The 15,710-nt window shown below is 54.2% G+C and overlaps 1 protein-coding gene across 1 annotated transcript in view; it reads left to right on the top strand.

Moving 5' to 3' along the window:
• The first annotated feature begins 349 nt into the window (after positions 1-349).
• Positions 350-15,710, top strand: part of EPHB3 (EPH receptor B3) — a 106,433-nt gene continuing 91,072 nt past the window's right edge. Inside the window, exon 1 of the mRNA XM_077348255.1 lies at positions 350-937. Coding sequence (XP_077204370.1) covers positions 847-937 — 91 coding nt within the window. The 5' untranslated portion in view covers positions 350-846. The remainder of the gene's footprint in view (positions 938-15,710) is intronic.

Here is a 15,710-nt window from a genome sequence, read left to right as displayed (position 1 = left end):
CAGATCGTTCCCTCCGCGGCCACTAGGTGGCGCGCTGTCCTTGCCGTGCTCCCTCTCCGCCAAAGGGGGCGGGCGAGCCTTGAGGGGGCGGGGCGGAGCGCCGTCGAGCCCCCGCCCCTTTTAATTCATCTTTCTCCTCAGGCTCGCCCTCCTCCCGGGAGCTCCGCCCCGCGGCCGAAGAAAACCCCCGCCGTCGTCCAATGAACGGGCGCCTCGGCGTCGCGAGGGGCGTGCGCTCCGGCGACCGCCGGCTCCGAGTGGGAGACCGGTTGCTAGGGGCGGGCCGCGGCGGGTGATGGGCAGCCCGGCCCCGCCCCCCGGGGCTGAGCCGCGGCGCCCGAGCCGGAGCCCCCAGAGCGAGAGCGTGAGCGGCGGCGAGAGGAGCGCGGAGCCGAGAAGGGGCGGGCAGGGCAAGGCAAGCGGAGCGCGTCGGAACAGCCGCCGCCGCCGCCGTCGAGGCAACCCGCGCAGATCCAGCGGCTCCTCCCGTGCAGGGATCCCGGGCGGCGGAGCGGGGCCGCGAACTTCCCGCCGCTTGCCTTGCCTTGCCTTGCCTTGCCTTGCCCCGGCAGCTGGGGACGGAGCGCAGCCCTGCTTGGGGTGCTGCCGAAGCCGCCCGGGAAGGACCGTCCGTCGAGGGAGCCCCGCTACGGATCGTGGAGCCCCCGGAGGGGACGGCCTCTGTTCTGCCCGGACCTGCGAGGGGCTTGCGGGCTTGTGTTGACCGCCGGGACGGAGCGCGCCCGCCAGCCGCCCAGGGCCTCGATCCGCCGCCCACGGACCCGCAGCCGCTGAGCCCGTCTGGGATTGCCGGCGGAGCCGCCCCGTCGGGCGCCCGCCGCCGTCATGGCCGCAGCCCGCCCGGGGTCGCCCCAGCTGCTGCTGCCGCTGCTTCTGCTACTGCTGCTGCTGCCGGGCGGCGGCCGCGCTCTGGAAGGTGAGAGCCGCCGCCGCCGACGGGGAGGGCCCGGGAGACGCGGCCGGGGCGGAGAGGCGCGCCCTCGGCAGGGGCCCCGGGGAGGAACTCGGGGGGTTGGGGGCTTACTTGCGAGGAGACCGATGCGCCGCCGACTCTCGCCGCTGCCTTGGACCGAGGGGCATTTTGGACCGGGCGATGCTGCCGACCCCACCTTTCGCATCCCCCCTACGGGAGCATTTGCTTCCGTTTTCTCTTTTTTAACTTGGGGGTCTGATAACCTCTGGCGCTCCCGGTCAAATCCCCCCCCCCATGGTGGCCTTTGGGCTTTCCCAGGTGAATTTCCGCCTGATTCGTTCCGGATCCCCTTTCACCTGCATCCCCCTGCCTCCTCCTCTGGTAGGATGACTTGGTTTGGGGCTCCAGCCCTTGGTAACAACCCCCCTCCTCCCCATCAGGGTGGGTGAGACCCGGTCAGGTTTAAAGGCGAAATTCGGAAATGCTGCTTTGGATTTGGGCAGAGGGGGGTGAGTGGCTGCTCAAAAGGGGGCCGGTGAAATGTGCCCTCCCGGAAATCTAAGTTTGGACCTTTTTTAGGGGAACTTGGGGAGCTGATTCCGGGTTTGCTGAGCAGCCGGTCGGTTTGGCCCTTTGGAGCCCGGAGCCCCGGAGGCCTTGTAGCTCCGTCCAGTATTAACTAAGTCAGGTTGTGGTGAAGTTGGGGAGATGGAGCAGGACCTCAACCATGCCAACTTTGTTAGGGCCCGGAGCAGACGCTGCCTCGGAGCGCCCAGGGCACCGGCCTCCCTGGGAACGGCTGACCCTGGAAGGATCCTAAGCAGTCTACTCTGAGTTGTCCTCCGTCCCTTTGGCAGGGCTTCCTTCCAGGGGATCCTCTTGAGAATTGGGCTGGGAAACACCACCTTTGAGATAAGTTGGGAGCCTAGAGAAGGGCGAGCCACTTTGCCGGTGTAAGCTGGGATCGGGAGCTTGTGGCAGCTCAGCATCTCTGTACCGACCGCGGCTGCTCGAAATCTTCTCGAAATCCGAAGGCGGCTTGCGGTGGAGCCAGGCACCGAACCTGGCGAGCCCTTGTAGAAATCTCTGCACCCAGCTAAGCCCCAGGTCCTCCTCCCCACGCTTCTGAATTTTGAAAGGCAGCAATTATTGCTCAGTTTTTGCCGCAAACGTAGATTATGGAGGCAGAGATCTTTGGGTGGACAACACTGGGAACCCCACAGATTCTTGGTCCGGAAGGGACCCGGTTCGTAGGGAGAGGGGTTGCTCAGCAGAACCATCCCAGGAGCTGACCGCCTGTCTCTGGTGCCAGCCCAAATATCTCAGAACGCTGGAGAGAGTATGTGAGGGGGATCTTTTTGAAATGTTGGGAGACTTCACTGCACGTTTGTCTCTTTCTCTCCTTCCTAAAATCGGGGGCGGGGGGCTGGAGGGACATACCGAATGTTCAGAAAAGAGGTTTAGCAACCATGTAGGCTCCCGGTCCTATGGCCTGTCAGCCGTTCTGGACCTTAAAATTCAAACAAGGAGGAACAAAAGTCAAAGGCATGTTCTCCAGTGGGTGTAGAGGCCGGGAGGGCTTAATATATTGTCAGGGAAGTACATTTTAATGTATTTCAGGAAATACCTCTTGTTTTATGGGTTTTTGGGGGGGAGGGAGGGGGTTGTAAGATATAGTCTGTGCGTCAGAGTCTGTTCTGAGGCAGAGAGAGCAAAGAGAGGAGCAGGGAATCAAATCACCAAAGGATTCCCTAAAACGTGTCACTGAAAATAGTCAGAACATCAGCAAAAATCTCCATCGGCTGCAACCATGCCTGTGGATTTTCCCCGATGCCTTTTTTTTTTGGTAAGGGTGCAGGAGGTGGTGTACTTTCAGAGAAATGGAGGGGACGGACAGATGGTGGGCTCTGTTCCACTTAAGTTATTTTGTACGTGCGTTTCCAAAGCCAGGCCTTCCTCCATGTTTCTCTCTGCGAGGGAGTTGTGCCCAAGTGTCCCCAGCTTTGAAGGAAGCCATTCTGGGGTTGGATTGGGCATCAGGATCTGGCACTCCCCTCTGTTGACTGTCTAGCCAGGAATCCCTCCCTCTCAATGATGTAGAGGCCTGGAGAACATTTCTGGAGGGCTTCGGGGTGTCTATCTTGCCGGTTTCTCAGGGAGGATTAGGGCTTTCCCCCCTTTATTGATGCAGCTGCCATCTATCCAGGTGCAAGCATGGGGAGAGCCCTGTCCTATCTGATGAGAAAAGGGATCCAGAGCTGCTTGCAAACAGGGAGTAGGAGCCAGAACTTGGCCGAGCCCACAAAAGTTTATTAGTTCGGTCTCTGGGTGGATAGCGCAGAGATCAAAGGGTGTGTGTGTATGTTTATGAGCTCTTTTTCCTTCTGACTTTCTTCGATTACTTTGTTGATGTGCATTGTGGGTCTGGGGTATCCCGTGTTTTCTCCCCGGCCCCAAGGCTCACGTCTGAAGGGTCAGGAGGCTGTGATTGTAAACGCCATGTTCCCACACCTTGTTTTTCCTGGATGGTGGTAGCAAATTCTCCATGGGAGATAAGCTGAGATGGGCAGCCGTGTTTGGTCTGTTTGCAACGGCAGAAAAGAGCCAGAGTCCAAGAGCCCCTGAAAGACTAACAAAACTTGCAGCAGGGCCTGAACATTTGAGCGTCACTGCCTGTGGTGTAGTGCAGGGGTAGTCAACCTGTGGCCCTCCAGATGTCCATGGACTACAATTCCCATGAGCCCCTGCCAGCGTTCGCTGGCAGGGGCTCACGGGAATTGTACTCCATGGACATCTGGAGGACCACAGGTTGACTACCCCTGGTGTAATGGTTAAAAGCGGCAGCCTCTAATCCGGGGAGCCGGGTTTGGTTCCCCGCTCCTCCACATGCGGCCAGCCACAATTCTCTTAGAGCTGTTCTCACAGAGCAGTTCTTCCAGAGCTCTCTCAGCTCCACCTACCATCCAGGGTGTCTGTGGTGGGGAGAGGAAGGGAAGACTCCTTCGGGTAGTAAAGAGCGGGGTCCAGAACCCAGCTCCTCTTCTGATGCAGCTCCAATGTGAGCCATCTGTCTTGAGAGACTCACTTGCTAGCACAATAAAAGCAGAGTCCAGTAGCACCTTTAGGCCTGGATGCTGGCTCTCCTCTCTGTGTGAGGTCAGAGACTGGCTGGGTGCAGGTCTTCACCCCAGACAATCGAGGCCTAAAGAGCCCATGGGACAACCCCCGGCAGGGCTTTTAAGGAATTGGCACCCTTGCTGTTTTTCCCACATATACAAGGGGATGCGCGAGGAAGGGGCTGGGGGTCAGAGGCTCTGTCAGGAGGAGGTTACAGCACGGTTGTTGTTCATACCCTCCCAGGGTGATGTGCAGGTTTGAGGCCTGGGGCTTTGCCTGGAGGGGAAGGAATCTGGCAGCCGGTTCCATAGTCTATATGTTGCAGCGGAGATCCACGTCTGGGGCTAGTAAAGTACAGGAGAAGGCCGTGTTAGCATGCAGCGCACACGCCGCGGTTTGATTCCGCGAGTCTGGGCCGTTCGACCCTCAATCAGCAGGAATTGGCTTCTCGGTGGAGTTTCTTTTGCCTGTTCTTTTCTCCAAAGGAGACGCAGTCTTCAATTTTTCTTTAAAAAAAAAAAAAAGCGGCTTGCAGGTCTGCTTCCTGAGGCCGGCTTCTTTCGAGGAGTCCCCGTAAATCTGGCGTGGCGCTAATCATAAATCCATAAGGGCCGTAAATCTGGGCAGGCAAACTCTCTGGCCACCGCACTTGTTCCTCAGCGGGAGACCCTGCCACCTCTTTGCACCCCTGCCAGGTCAGCATGCCCCAACTCTGAACTCCCGGCGGATTTTTGCCACCTTCATGCTCAAACCAGAGAGGTGGGAACTTGCAGGTCACTTGTGTACCAGTGTTCAGCTCTGTCTGGCATCATTCTGTTGTGTTTTTTTTAAGTGGCAACAGGACTCCATTGTGCAGTACCCCCTTTTCCCCGTGGCTTGATCCAAGAGTTCACTTTCTTTGCAGGGGGTGGGGGGAGACAGCTTGGGGTGGAGAGGAGAGTCGCATTTTGCAGAGACTCAGTAAGAGCTTTGTACGTCTGGAACAAAATGGTCCCCCCCCTTCACAACCCCCCCCCCCCGAAATCTGTGTAAGCGTGCTGGGCCTGTTTGAAGTTACAATGTGTTTTTCTTCTCCGGCCGAGCAGCGCCTTGGCCTGGCGGAGGAGGAATGCCGTGGTCCAGAATCTACAGTGGTGGTTTTCTCTGGCACAGGGCTTCCCGTAGGATGCGGGGGCGAGCTTGGCTGGGGAGCAGAGGACCCCTGGGAATGTGCTTCCGGGTTCAGGCCGAGCTCCCCAGCAGAACAGGGGCTTGCTTGGGGCTTCCGTCTTTCCCCTCGGCTCGTTTGCCGAGTTGATGCTGGCAACATGCCTTGCGAGCTCGGGCCCCGATCCTTGCGCCTGGGAGAGGGAAAATGAGACAGCCTTGATTTCAAGGCAAAACCACGTCTTTTGTGGCTCTTTGGACTTCTGCTTGCCCATTTGCCTGGGGCTCTGGAAGGAATTGGTATTTGGGACCAGCTAACTCGCTGCTGTGGGGTGGGGGGAAGGCTGGGACTCAGCTGCGGAGCTTCTTTTTGGCATGAGAAGGTCCCAGGTTCAATCCCCGGCATCCCCCGTTAAGAAGGCCCCGTCGGAAGTGATGTGAAAGACCTTTGCCGGAGACCCTGGAGAGCCGCTGTCCATCTGAGAAGACAATACTGACTTTGAGGGAACAAAGGTCTGATTTAGTCTTAAGTCAGCGCCATGTCTCCATCTGCTGTGTCTTGAAGTGCGTTGGGGAATTGGGGGCACATGTCAAAAGATGCACGAGCTCTGGGAGGGAGCAGACAAGAAAGGTCCCTTGTCCTCGTGGAATCCCAGAGGTTTGTATGTGCCTTTGTCCAAGCCGGCCGGCTGGGCTGGATCTCAGAGCTGACGGACCAGGTGGAAAACTTCAGGTAGCGTTTGACCCTCTTTGCAGAGCAGAGAGGTGTACTCTGTTCCCACGGGTGAGTTAATCAATAACTTCCTTTCCCGGAGGTTGGAGGAGGGGATTTGGAAGAGGTGGACCAGAAGTGCTTAGGTCTGCGGCCTAGCCTACGGCGGGTCTCCGGGAAGGGTCTGGGGAGGGGGCGTTGCTTGACATGGCTGCCTGGAGCTTGAAACCTCTTAGGCCAAATTAAAGCAGAGCGTTCCCTGCTAAATCATGCTCCTTTACAGCATTCGGGGTCTGAGGAACGTATTTGAGGCTTAATTATCTGTGTTCTGGCTTCGAAGCGAAACCCTGTATTAAGCAGCTAATGAACCGGCTATTTTACTCCTGAAAACTTTGTTTTTAAAAATGCTCCGGACGTTCTCTGTGCTTCAGGGCAAGCGGGAGGAAGTGTCACCCTCTCTCTGCCACCGGTTTCTGCGCCGCGCGGTTAAACAGGCGCTCAGATACATATTTCTGGGTGATCTAGGATCCTCGCCAGTGAAGTTTCTTGTCAGGACGGAGTGACGGCGAAAACGGGGATTGTTCCGGATCAGTTTAGAGTAACGTAATGAGGGTTTGTGCGTGACCTGGGGCTGCTTCGGAGAGTCATTTTTCTAGCCTCGAGTTTTGCCGGAACGTGGAAGAGGAGGGGTAGGCGAAGGGGGCCGGGGGCTGGTTCAAGCCGCATTTGAGCTCTTGGAAAGACGAGTCGGATTGTAGAGCAGGTTAATATCTGTAATGTTAAACTCTCCAAGTGTCGCGTGCATCTCTCTCTCTTTCTGTGTTCGTACGGATATTTAAAGCACATTCGATCCCGTGTGATATACGTGACAGGCCTCGTCCGATATAGTCCCCCCCCCTGCTCCCGAGCCCCTCCGTTTCGTCTCCCCTGTCAGGTATTTTCTTGGCAAAGAGATTTGCTTTCTTTTTAATTACAGTTCAGCGAGCTGCCTCCTCTCTCGCCGGGGAACTTAGCCCCGCTGTTCTGTCGATGCTCGAGGAGAAGGCCAGAGAGAAATCTGGTCACAGAACCCTGGAAGGCCAGGCCGGGCTCATTAAATCTCCCGTTCCCCCGTAAGCCGGCGGATCCGTGCAGGCGAAAAGGAAGGCTGTTCCTTTGTGCCCGGGAAAGCAGTCGGCTAATTGGCGGCGAGGGGCAAACTTGGATGCAGGCGCTGCGCGAGAGCTTTGGAGATTTATTATATTTTTTTTTTTTTGGTTCTTCCAGCGGTGTTCTCCGTATTTTCTTTGCTCTCCTCTCCCCTCCCTCGCCGGGCCTAGCAGGCCTTTATCTTAGGTTAACACATGCAAGTTCTTTGCACCCGGAAACGCAGGGCCGGCTCCTTTCGGAGGGGAACCTCTAGATTTTCAGTGGAACCTCTAGATTGGAGTCCGGCAGCTCCGTAGAGCAGGGGTAGTCAACCTGTGGTCCTCCAGATGTTCATGGACTACAATCCCCATGAGCCCCTGCTGGCAGGGGCTCATGGGGATTGTAGTCCATGAACATCTGGAGGACCACAGGTTGACTACCCCTGCCTTAGACGCCAACGCGATTCTTGGGACGTGACCCCTAGAGAATCAAGGCTTCCTCCTGCATCTTCATTGGGCCTTGGAAGAAGGGCCGTGGTCCGGACTCTTGTTCATCCTCTCTCTCCCCCCCCCTCCTTTCCATTTTTTCGTTATGGAGTGGTGAAGGATGACACACGGCGTGAAATATTTGGGGCCACCCCGTCAGCCGCGTTTTTCTTTCCATGGGCCGCTCTTGGTGGTTGCTGCTGCTGCTGCTGGCACTTTGGGTCCGCAGGAGTTTTTAATTAAGCCTCCCGAGGAATCTGAATCACGGACTCTCATGTTGTTTGGAGGGTGTTTTCTTTCCGCACCGCCCCCCCCTCCCCTTCCGAATGCGGCTGTGCCTGTTGCGCTGACTCAAACTGGTTAGTCCGGATTAAGCGTCTTCTCCTCCGGTGCCAAGAGCGCGGGGAGCGAGAGGCAGGTGCTTCTGCGCATGCGCGGCCAGCTGGGCTCTCTGCGCTTGGGAGCATGGGGGGGCCGAATGTTCTGGAGCCGATTCGCCTCTGCCTCTTTGCTGTCTCGATTTCGGAACTCGTTCAACGTTCCCAAATAGGCTGGTATTCTCAAGCACCACGTTTTCACCACCTCAAGGCTCTGAGCCGAGCTTCAGATGGGAGCGGAGTGTAGTGGTTAGGAACATCAGCCTCTAGACTTGAGAACCAGGTTGGATTCCCTGTTCCTCCACATGCAGCCAGCTGGGGAGGGGGCTTGGACCAGTCCCAGTTCTCTCAGAGCTCTCATTCACCCTGGGCAACCCAAATCTCACATGAGGAAACGCAAGGAGTTCTTGCAAGAATGACAATCTCCAGTTTGCTTGTAGAAGAGAAGCTGTTTTATACTCTGCTTTTCACCATCCAAAGGTGTCCCAAAGCAGCCTACAAACACTTTCCCCTTCCTCTCTCCACAACAGGCATCCTGTGAGGTAGGGGTGGGACTGAGTGAGCTCTAAGAGAACTGCTAAGTGAGCACAGCTCAGAGAGAACCACGACTAGCTCAAAATCTGACTCTAGGATTGTAGTGGCATCCTTCCTTCCTAAGAGCCTCTTGTGGCGCAGAGTGGTAAGGCAGCCGTCTGAAAGCTTTGCCCATGAGGCTGGGAGTTCGATCCCAGCAGCCGGCTCAAGGTTGACTCAGCCTTCCATCCTTCCGAGGTTGGTAAAATGAGTACCCAGCTTGCTGGGGGGTAAACGGTAATGACTGGGGAAGGCACTGGCAAACCACCCCGTATTGAGTCTGCCATGAAAACGCTAGAGGGCGTCACCCCAAGGGTCAGACATGACTCGGTGCTTGCACAGGGGATACCTTTACCTTTACCTTCCTTCCTTCCCTCACAACAGACACCCTGTGAGGTGGGTGGGGCTGAGAAAGCTCTGAGAGGACTGGGACTGGCCCAAGGTCATGCAGCGGGCTGCATGGGGAGGAGGAATGGGGAATCCAACTGGCTCTCCGGGTTAGAGGCTGCCACTCCTGAGCATTACAGCATGCTGTGTGTCAGTGTACAAGCCATTGTGGCGAGAAGCAGCTTTAAGAGGTGCCTCCATTTCCACAAGGTCTTCTGGAGTCTGGGCCAGTCGTCATCTCTCGTCCTGGCCTACCTCGAAGTGCTCTTGGGTGGAAGAGATGGAGAATGGGGAATTGTGTCTGCCTGAGGAAGGGCAGGGCCCAAATCCGCCAGAGAGATGGATGCCATCTGTTTCCCCAGTAAACTGACGTCTTGGGAACAGCCACCGACTCCCTTTGGCCGCCTTTAGACGCCGAAAAGCAGGGCTAGTCAAACTGCGGCCCTCCAGATGTCCATGGACTACAATTCCCAGGAGCCCTTGCCAGCATTCGCTGGCAGGGGCTCCTGGGAATTGTAGTCCATGGACATCTGGAGGGCCGCAGTTTGACTACCCCTGCCGTAGAGGAATGTTGGCGTTTCTGAGCATGTACAGAACAGCCTCTATCCTGAGCAATTGTTTTGCAGCAGAACCTCTCAGTTGTTTTGCAACAAAATAGAAAACCGACCAGTGATTTTGCAGCAAAGGGACCATACAGAATTGTCACCCAGGATTTCTGGAGTGTGGCCTTCTTGGAGGAGGGAAAAATTGTCTCCTCTCACGGCCTTCCCCAGCTGTGGCCTGGTCGTGGTTGCAGGGCCTACGTTGACACGACAAGCACCCATGACTAACTACGCATAGTTTTTGGGGGGCTTCTGGCTCAATGCTCCCTCGGCTGCCGGTTGATGTGTGGAGACAGTAGAGGAGCCATCACTGACTCCTCTGACTCCTACGGACCGCGGCCTCCTTTCTGTGAAATCTGGTGGCTCAAGTGGTGACCGTGGAACTAGGGCCAAGCGAGGCCTGCTTGAAGCTTGTCTCCGGGTTATGCTGGGGGGGAAATGTCGAGGGAGGAGGGAGGAGTGTGGTAGTGTGTGCGAATCTGTCCGTCTGTAGAAGATGAAGGGATCTCTGTTTTGGTGCCGAGCTTACACGACAAGCTTAGTGCCAATCTGCTCAGCCTGCTTGAAAAGACCTCTTTGAATAATGTTTTCGGAATGAGTCAGATTCCTGAGACGGACGTCCTCGTACGGCTTCCCGTCCAGTTCTGCGACGTTCTGGCCTCGTAGCGTTGCAGCCACTTCAAACACGGCCTTCCTTTTGGGTTAACCTCTGAGCACAGGGCCTTTCCCCACAGTAGAATAGAGCAAGAGGCAGGACGTGTGGCGGGGTAGGAGCATTCATGAGTCACTGCAGAGATTTACAAAAAACTCCTCCCCTGCCACAAGTTTTTTCCCGGTCCCTAGGGGGCTACCTAGAGACTCCTGGTCTATCTAGGGGGCTCCTGGTCTCTCCCGTCATTGCCGTCTTCTGTTGCTTGTCCAGTGGCAAACCACCCCGTATTGAGTCTGCCATGAAAACGCTAGAGGGCGTCACCCCAAAGGTCAGACATGACTCGGTGCTTGCACAGGGGATACCTTTACCTTTAGGGGGCTACGGGACTCATTCTCTTCTTCTCTGTTGCTACGGGCAAACTAACATGGCTACCGTTCTGCCGGGTACAGATGGAGCTCTGCCATTGACTTGTTGGGGCGTAGCCGGATGGGCTGCTCTGAAATTATAGGGAGAACTTGCATTTCAGAAGCTCGCCTTTGGAAAAGCGAAGGGGCGGAAAAGACGTGAGGAACTGGTGTAGAATGTCTCGTCTGGGGAAGATTCAAATGGGCAGCCGTGCTGGTCTCAAGGAGCACAATAAAATCAGAGTCCACTAGCACCTTTAAGGCCCACAAAGATCTATTCAAGGCGTGAGCTTTTGAGTGCAAGTCTGAGGAAGAGTGCTTGCACTCGAAAGCTCACGCCTTGAATAAATCTTTGTGGGCCTTAAAGGGGCCACTGGATTCTGATTTTGTTGTTCATCTAGGGCAGGGGTAGTCAAACTGCGGCCCTCCAGATGTCCATGGACTACAATTCCCAGGAGCCCCCTGCCAGCTGGGAATTGTAGTCCATGGACATCTGGAGGGCTGCAGTTTGACTACCCCTGATCTAGGGAGAGTGGTCGGTGAAGTTCTTTTCTTCGTTGTACCAGATTCTGTTAGCTGAAAATACAGCTTAGGCAGGGTCTTGTGTGTTCGTAGGGGGCCTTTCTGTGGGAAAGCCCCTCTGGCTGCTATTCCCCCCCATATCTGTGTTTCCAGGAACCCTCTCATTCCTAAACACCTGTTTCCGCAGCAAAACATCGGAAACACGTAGGAAGTGAGGCCGGGTTGGTAATTGACGGACAATGTCAGGGCGATAGATATGTTTTTTCCTCCCTGAAAGAAAGATGATTGACACCCCAGAGGCCTTGCGGGGAATTTTACCCCTCTAAGCGGCCCTTTTCATCTCGCCGCTGCTCAACAAAGATGGCCGACGAGGCCCTTCCGCACAAAGAGTCACCTCCCGAAACTTCGTTCCGTGTGGTTCGGGAAGCGGCGGCTGCTTTGGCATTTCCCAGGACGGGTTTTGCTAGAAAAAGTCATGCTTGCTTAAGGCTGGAGAGCAGGGGTAGTCAAACTGCGGCCCTCCAGATGTCCATGGACTACAATTCCCAGGAGCCCCTGCCAGCATTTGCTGGCAGGGGCTTCTGGGAATTGTAGTCCATGGACATCTGGAGGGCCGCAGTTTGACTACCCCTGCTGGAGAGGCTTCCTCGTGTCTCGGACCCCCTCTTCCGTCATTGCCGCCTTCCGTTGCTCGTCCGGCAAGAACCGCTGCCGGAAAGAGAATCCATGTCAGGGATCCTTCGGCAGGAAGGAGCAAAGCTGGTACTGCTGGGGTTTCTCTGCTCTGCCCACACCAGCGGCGTGGAATCTGAGCCCCCCTTCTCTCCCCTATTAATGAGAAAAATGTGTAGTGCTTGACCAATTGCCAGGGGTAGATTTATTCTAGTTCCCTAGAAATTAAACTGAAAATGAAGGGGGGGGGGAGAGAGAGAGAGAGAGAGAGAGAGAGAGAGAGAGAGAGACGGCCAGGCCTGGCACTCTTCTCCCCTCCTCGCCCCCAACCCCGTGCTTGTTTTAACTTCGGAAGAATCTGCGTTTGGGGGGGTGGGGGAAGGATATTTAGGTTTAAACAGTTCCAGATGGGCTTAGCCTTCGCACATTGGCAGGAAGTGAGCGGAGAGACGCGCACGGAGATTTGGGTAACTGCCCCGGGCACAAGTACGGGAGGGGACTCTTGGCAGAAGGGTTTCCGAGGGGCATGCTTGCCAGCTCGTCACTGACTCCAGAATCTCTCTGTATGTGGGACGTGCAAGGAACAGCGCAGTCCTAGGAGGAAAGTCGGAAGGGGACCTAGGCCCACCTAGGGAGTTTGGCTCTGGAGTCTTACGAAGGCAGCTTTGATTCTCGTCAGCATCTGCCCCTAACACCTTGTAGGTCTCTTAAGGTGCTACTGGATTAGAATCCATCTCTTCCACTTCCTCCCGATAGCGCCTTTCTGAAGCTTCCTTCTGAAGCCGTTCAATGAATGGGAGCAAGCCCCATTGAATAAACCAGTGCAAAACTACTTAGGATGGTGGTAGGCCCAGGCGTCCATATTCGGCTGCTTGTGTGACGTCAGATCTGTGTATCTCGCTGTGAGTTGTTTCATGAGAGTTCCACTGGCGATTCTCCTCCGTGGCAGCTGCATTGGGAGAAAGGCCGCTGAGCATGTCATGGTGCCAAATAAGAAGGGACGTGGCCTTACCCTTGAACTGCCAAATTATCGGCAGAGTCGGGTCTTTCCTTGGTGTTGGTTTGTTCACAATGAAGTGTGTGTGTGTGCGTGCGTGCGTGTGTGGGCGGGGCTGTTTCCTTAGGAAGCAGAACAAAGGAGAACTTAAATATATGTATTTTATAGTTCTATGTGCTTATATGAATGATGGAGAGATTGCCCTTCCAAGTACCCACCCCGCTTAACTTCTGAGATCGGATGAGATTGGTCAACACCACGCTGCCTTTCCTTCTCTTGTTTTGATTTGCAGCAAGCCAAATGTCTTCAGGAAGCGTAAGAACAGGGCACGATGATGGAATACTTTCCCTTATTATTAGTCTCCAGCATCTGGTGTTCTGCGGTAGACTGCCTCTGAACTTGGGAGTTCTACTTAGCCATCCGGTAGACCAGCCTTTCTCAACTTTTTGACGTTTGAGAAACCCCTGAAACATTCTTCAGGCTTTGAGAAACTCCAGAAATGGGGTGATTATGCAGAATATGGTTGAGCAGAGCTGTGGACATGCCCACTCACTGACCCTCCCTATCCCATCCCCTTCCAGGGCCATCTCTCTTGCCCCAGAGGGACAGACCAGAACCAACAGGATGAAATTAATTCAAAAGAAATTCCGTCATCCGGAAGAAGTTCCTGACAGTCAGAGCGGTTCCTCAGTGGAACAGGCTTCCTCGGGAGGTGGTGGGTTCTCCATCTTTCGGAATTTTTAAACAAAGGCTGGAGAGCCATCTGACGGAGAGGCTGATTCTGTGAAGGTTCAGGCACAGTGGATGAGTGAGATGGTTGTGAGTGTCCTGCATAATGCAGGTGGTTAAACTAGATGACCCAGGAGGTCCCTTCCAAATCTGTGTTTCTATGTTATATGGTCATATCACCCGATAAAGGCTGACAGCCTTTGCTAGACCTATGCTCTGTGCATGAATCAAATCATTTCCAGAAGCCATCTAGGCCGTTAAAAAGTTAATTTGTGAGAGGCTCTTCCTTCTGACTGTTCTAAAACTACCGACAGTTAGGTCCAGTGGGCGACCCAGAGGTTTATTGTTAGGAGGGAGAGAATGGAAGAAACTTTATCTCCTTCCCTTGCACAGTTCAACATTCTGCAAACCCTTTTATCGTGTTCCCTGTTCCTCCCCCATCTTTGTCCTTTTTTTCCCCCTAATGTGAAAAGCTCCAACGCACTTCAGTTTGCCTTGACGTGAAGAGCTGCCAAGGTCTTGATTTATCGCTCATTTCTGCACCTTTTCCAGGAATTTGAACTTGGCCGTTTCACTTCCAACCCCGGTTCTTCGCTCTGCACACTTTCCATTGGGAGAGCTCCTGATTTCCCTAAGGGAGGTTCATGCTGCAGTAAGCCAATTGCGGTGATGTTGGGGGGTGGGGAGTGTTGTAACACACATACTTCCAGAAGTCACATGTTTACAGGGTGGGAGGCATCACTTGTAAAATCAGATGCTTATTAAATAAGAAGCTAGTTTCATTTTTGAGTGTGCAGTACCTTGCCTGAGCAAAACAAGGAAGCCTTCATTTCAGCTGTCATAAAGCCCAAGGTGCTAAGCAGCAATTCCCAACCAGGGTTACTAGTAATCACAAAGTTACTCCAGAGCCCTGGTTGGGGAAGACTGAATTATTTTTTAAAAATACTTTAAAAATTAACTGATCCACGGAGGAGTCAGGAAGACAGAGTGACTTTCTCTCATCTGTCTGGAGATGAGCTGTAATTCCAGGGGACCCCCCCCCTCCAGGTCTCCCCTGAAGATTGGCATCCCTATCTGAGAGCTACTATACCTTGATCCAGTGCAAAGACTATGCATAGCCTGCAGAAGGATTCCATTCTTCCCTGTTTACCCTTTGTCCTGGCAGCCATATCCTACCCTTGGAAAACCTATTCTCAGGTCTTGCTATGATTGCCAACCTCCTGGTGGTGCCTGAAGATCTCCCAGCATTACAAGGGATCTCCGAATCACACAGGTCATTTCCCCTGAGGAGAACGACTGTCCTAGAGAAATGCTGCCAGTCAGGCCTTGATAAACCAAAAGCTCTCTTAGGAAAAGGCAGCTATCTGCATATGTCTAATGTCAACCCTGGTTGAGACAGCCTGATCTAGATGTACGAAAGTCCTGAGAAGGTGGCGCTTAGCTTTTATTAGAATGCCGTGCCTAAGTTTTCCACAATGTAGGGGAAAAGGTTTTGCTTGATAACCAGAAGGGAACGTGTGCAGCAGGGCTGGCAGCCTGTACCCCAAGACTGCCGTACCTGGGGGAGAAGATGGAGTTATCTGGGTCGGAATTCCTCTTGGATGGGTTTGTTAATTCAATTCTGCTTGCTTATGAGCTGCGTAGTCCACCCTTTGGCCCCCTACGATGGCTGACAGTAATCCCAAGTCCCTTTTTTGTAAAGTGCCGTTTAAAATAGATTTGGGGAATCAGAATAAAAAATATATCATTAGCCTTCTGGAGTCTAAGGGAATAAGGCAGGGTAGGCATGTTTAAAATAATGTGCTTATTAACTGTTAGGATCATTAGTAAGAATAGTTGTGTTTAGTACCGATCGGTGATCTGCAAGGATGGAAAGAGATTAAAACGGGTCGTCGTCCCCCCCCCATAGCTTTCCTGGCTCCCACCAAGTGTTTTTAGAAAGTAGGCTGGGCACGGTTTTGCCGTTGGAGATTTGATCGGATTTGCCGATTTTTTTTTTTTAAACGCCACTGTGATGGCAGCAACATAATGATATTTATGGTTTTAGGTAAGCTGCTGCAGCCATTTTGTGGACGTCCCCGTTTCATGCGGCAGCCATTTTGTGGACGCCTCCGTCTCATGCGGCAGCCATTTTGTGGACATCCCTGGGTCATGCGGCAGCCATCTTGTAGCTGCGTCCCCAAGGCTGTGTCAGAATTCCGAAAGTACAAAGATTGGGGATCCCTGGATTTTGTTGTTGCTTTTGCTGAAATCTCCAGCTGTCCTAAATGTTG

Source organism: Paroedura picta, chromosome 8 (assembly GCF_049243985.1).
Source record: "Paroedura picta isolate Pp20150507F chromosome 8, Ppicta_v3.0, whole genome shotgun sequence".
In the NCBI taxonomy this organism is placed as follows: Eukaryota; Metazoa; Chordata; class Lepidosauria; order Squamata; family Gekkonidae; genus Paroedura; species Paroedura picta.
The sequence above is the reverse complement of the archived record's forward strand: the minus strand, read 5'-3'. Positions and strand labels throughout refer to the sequence as shown.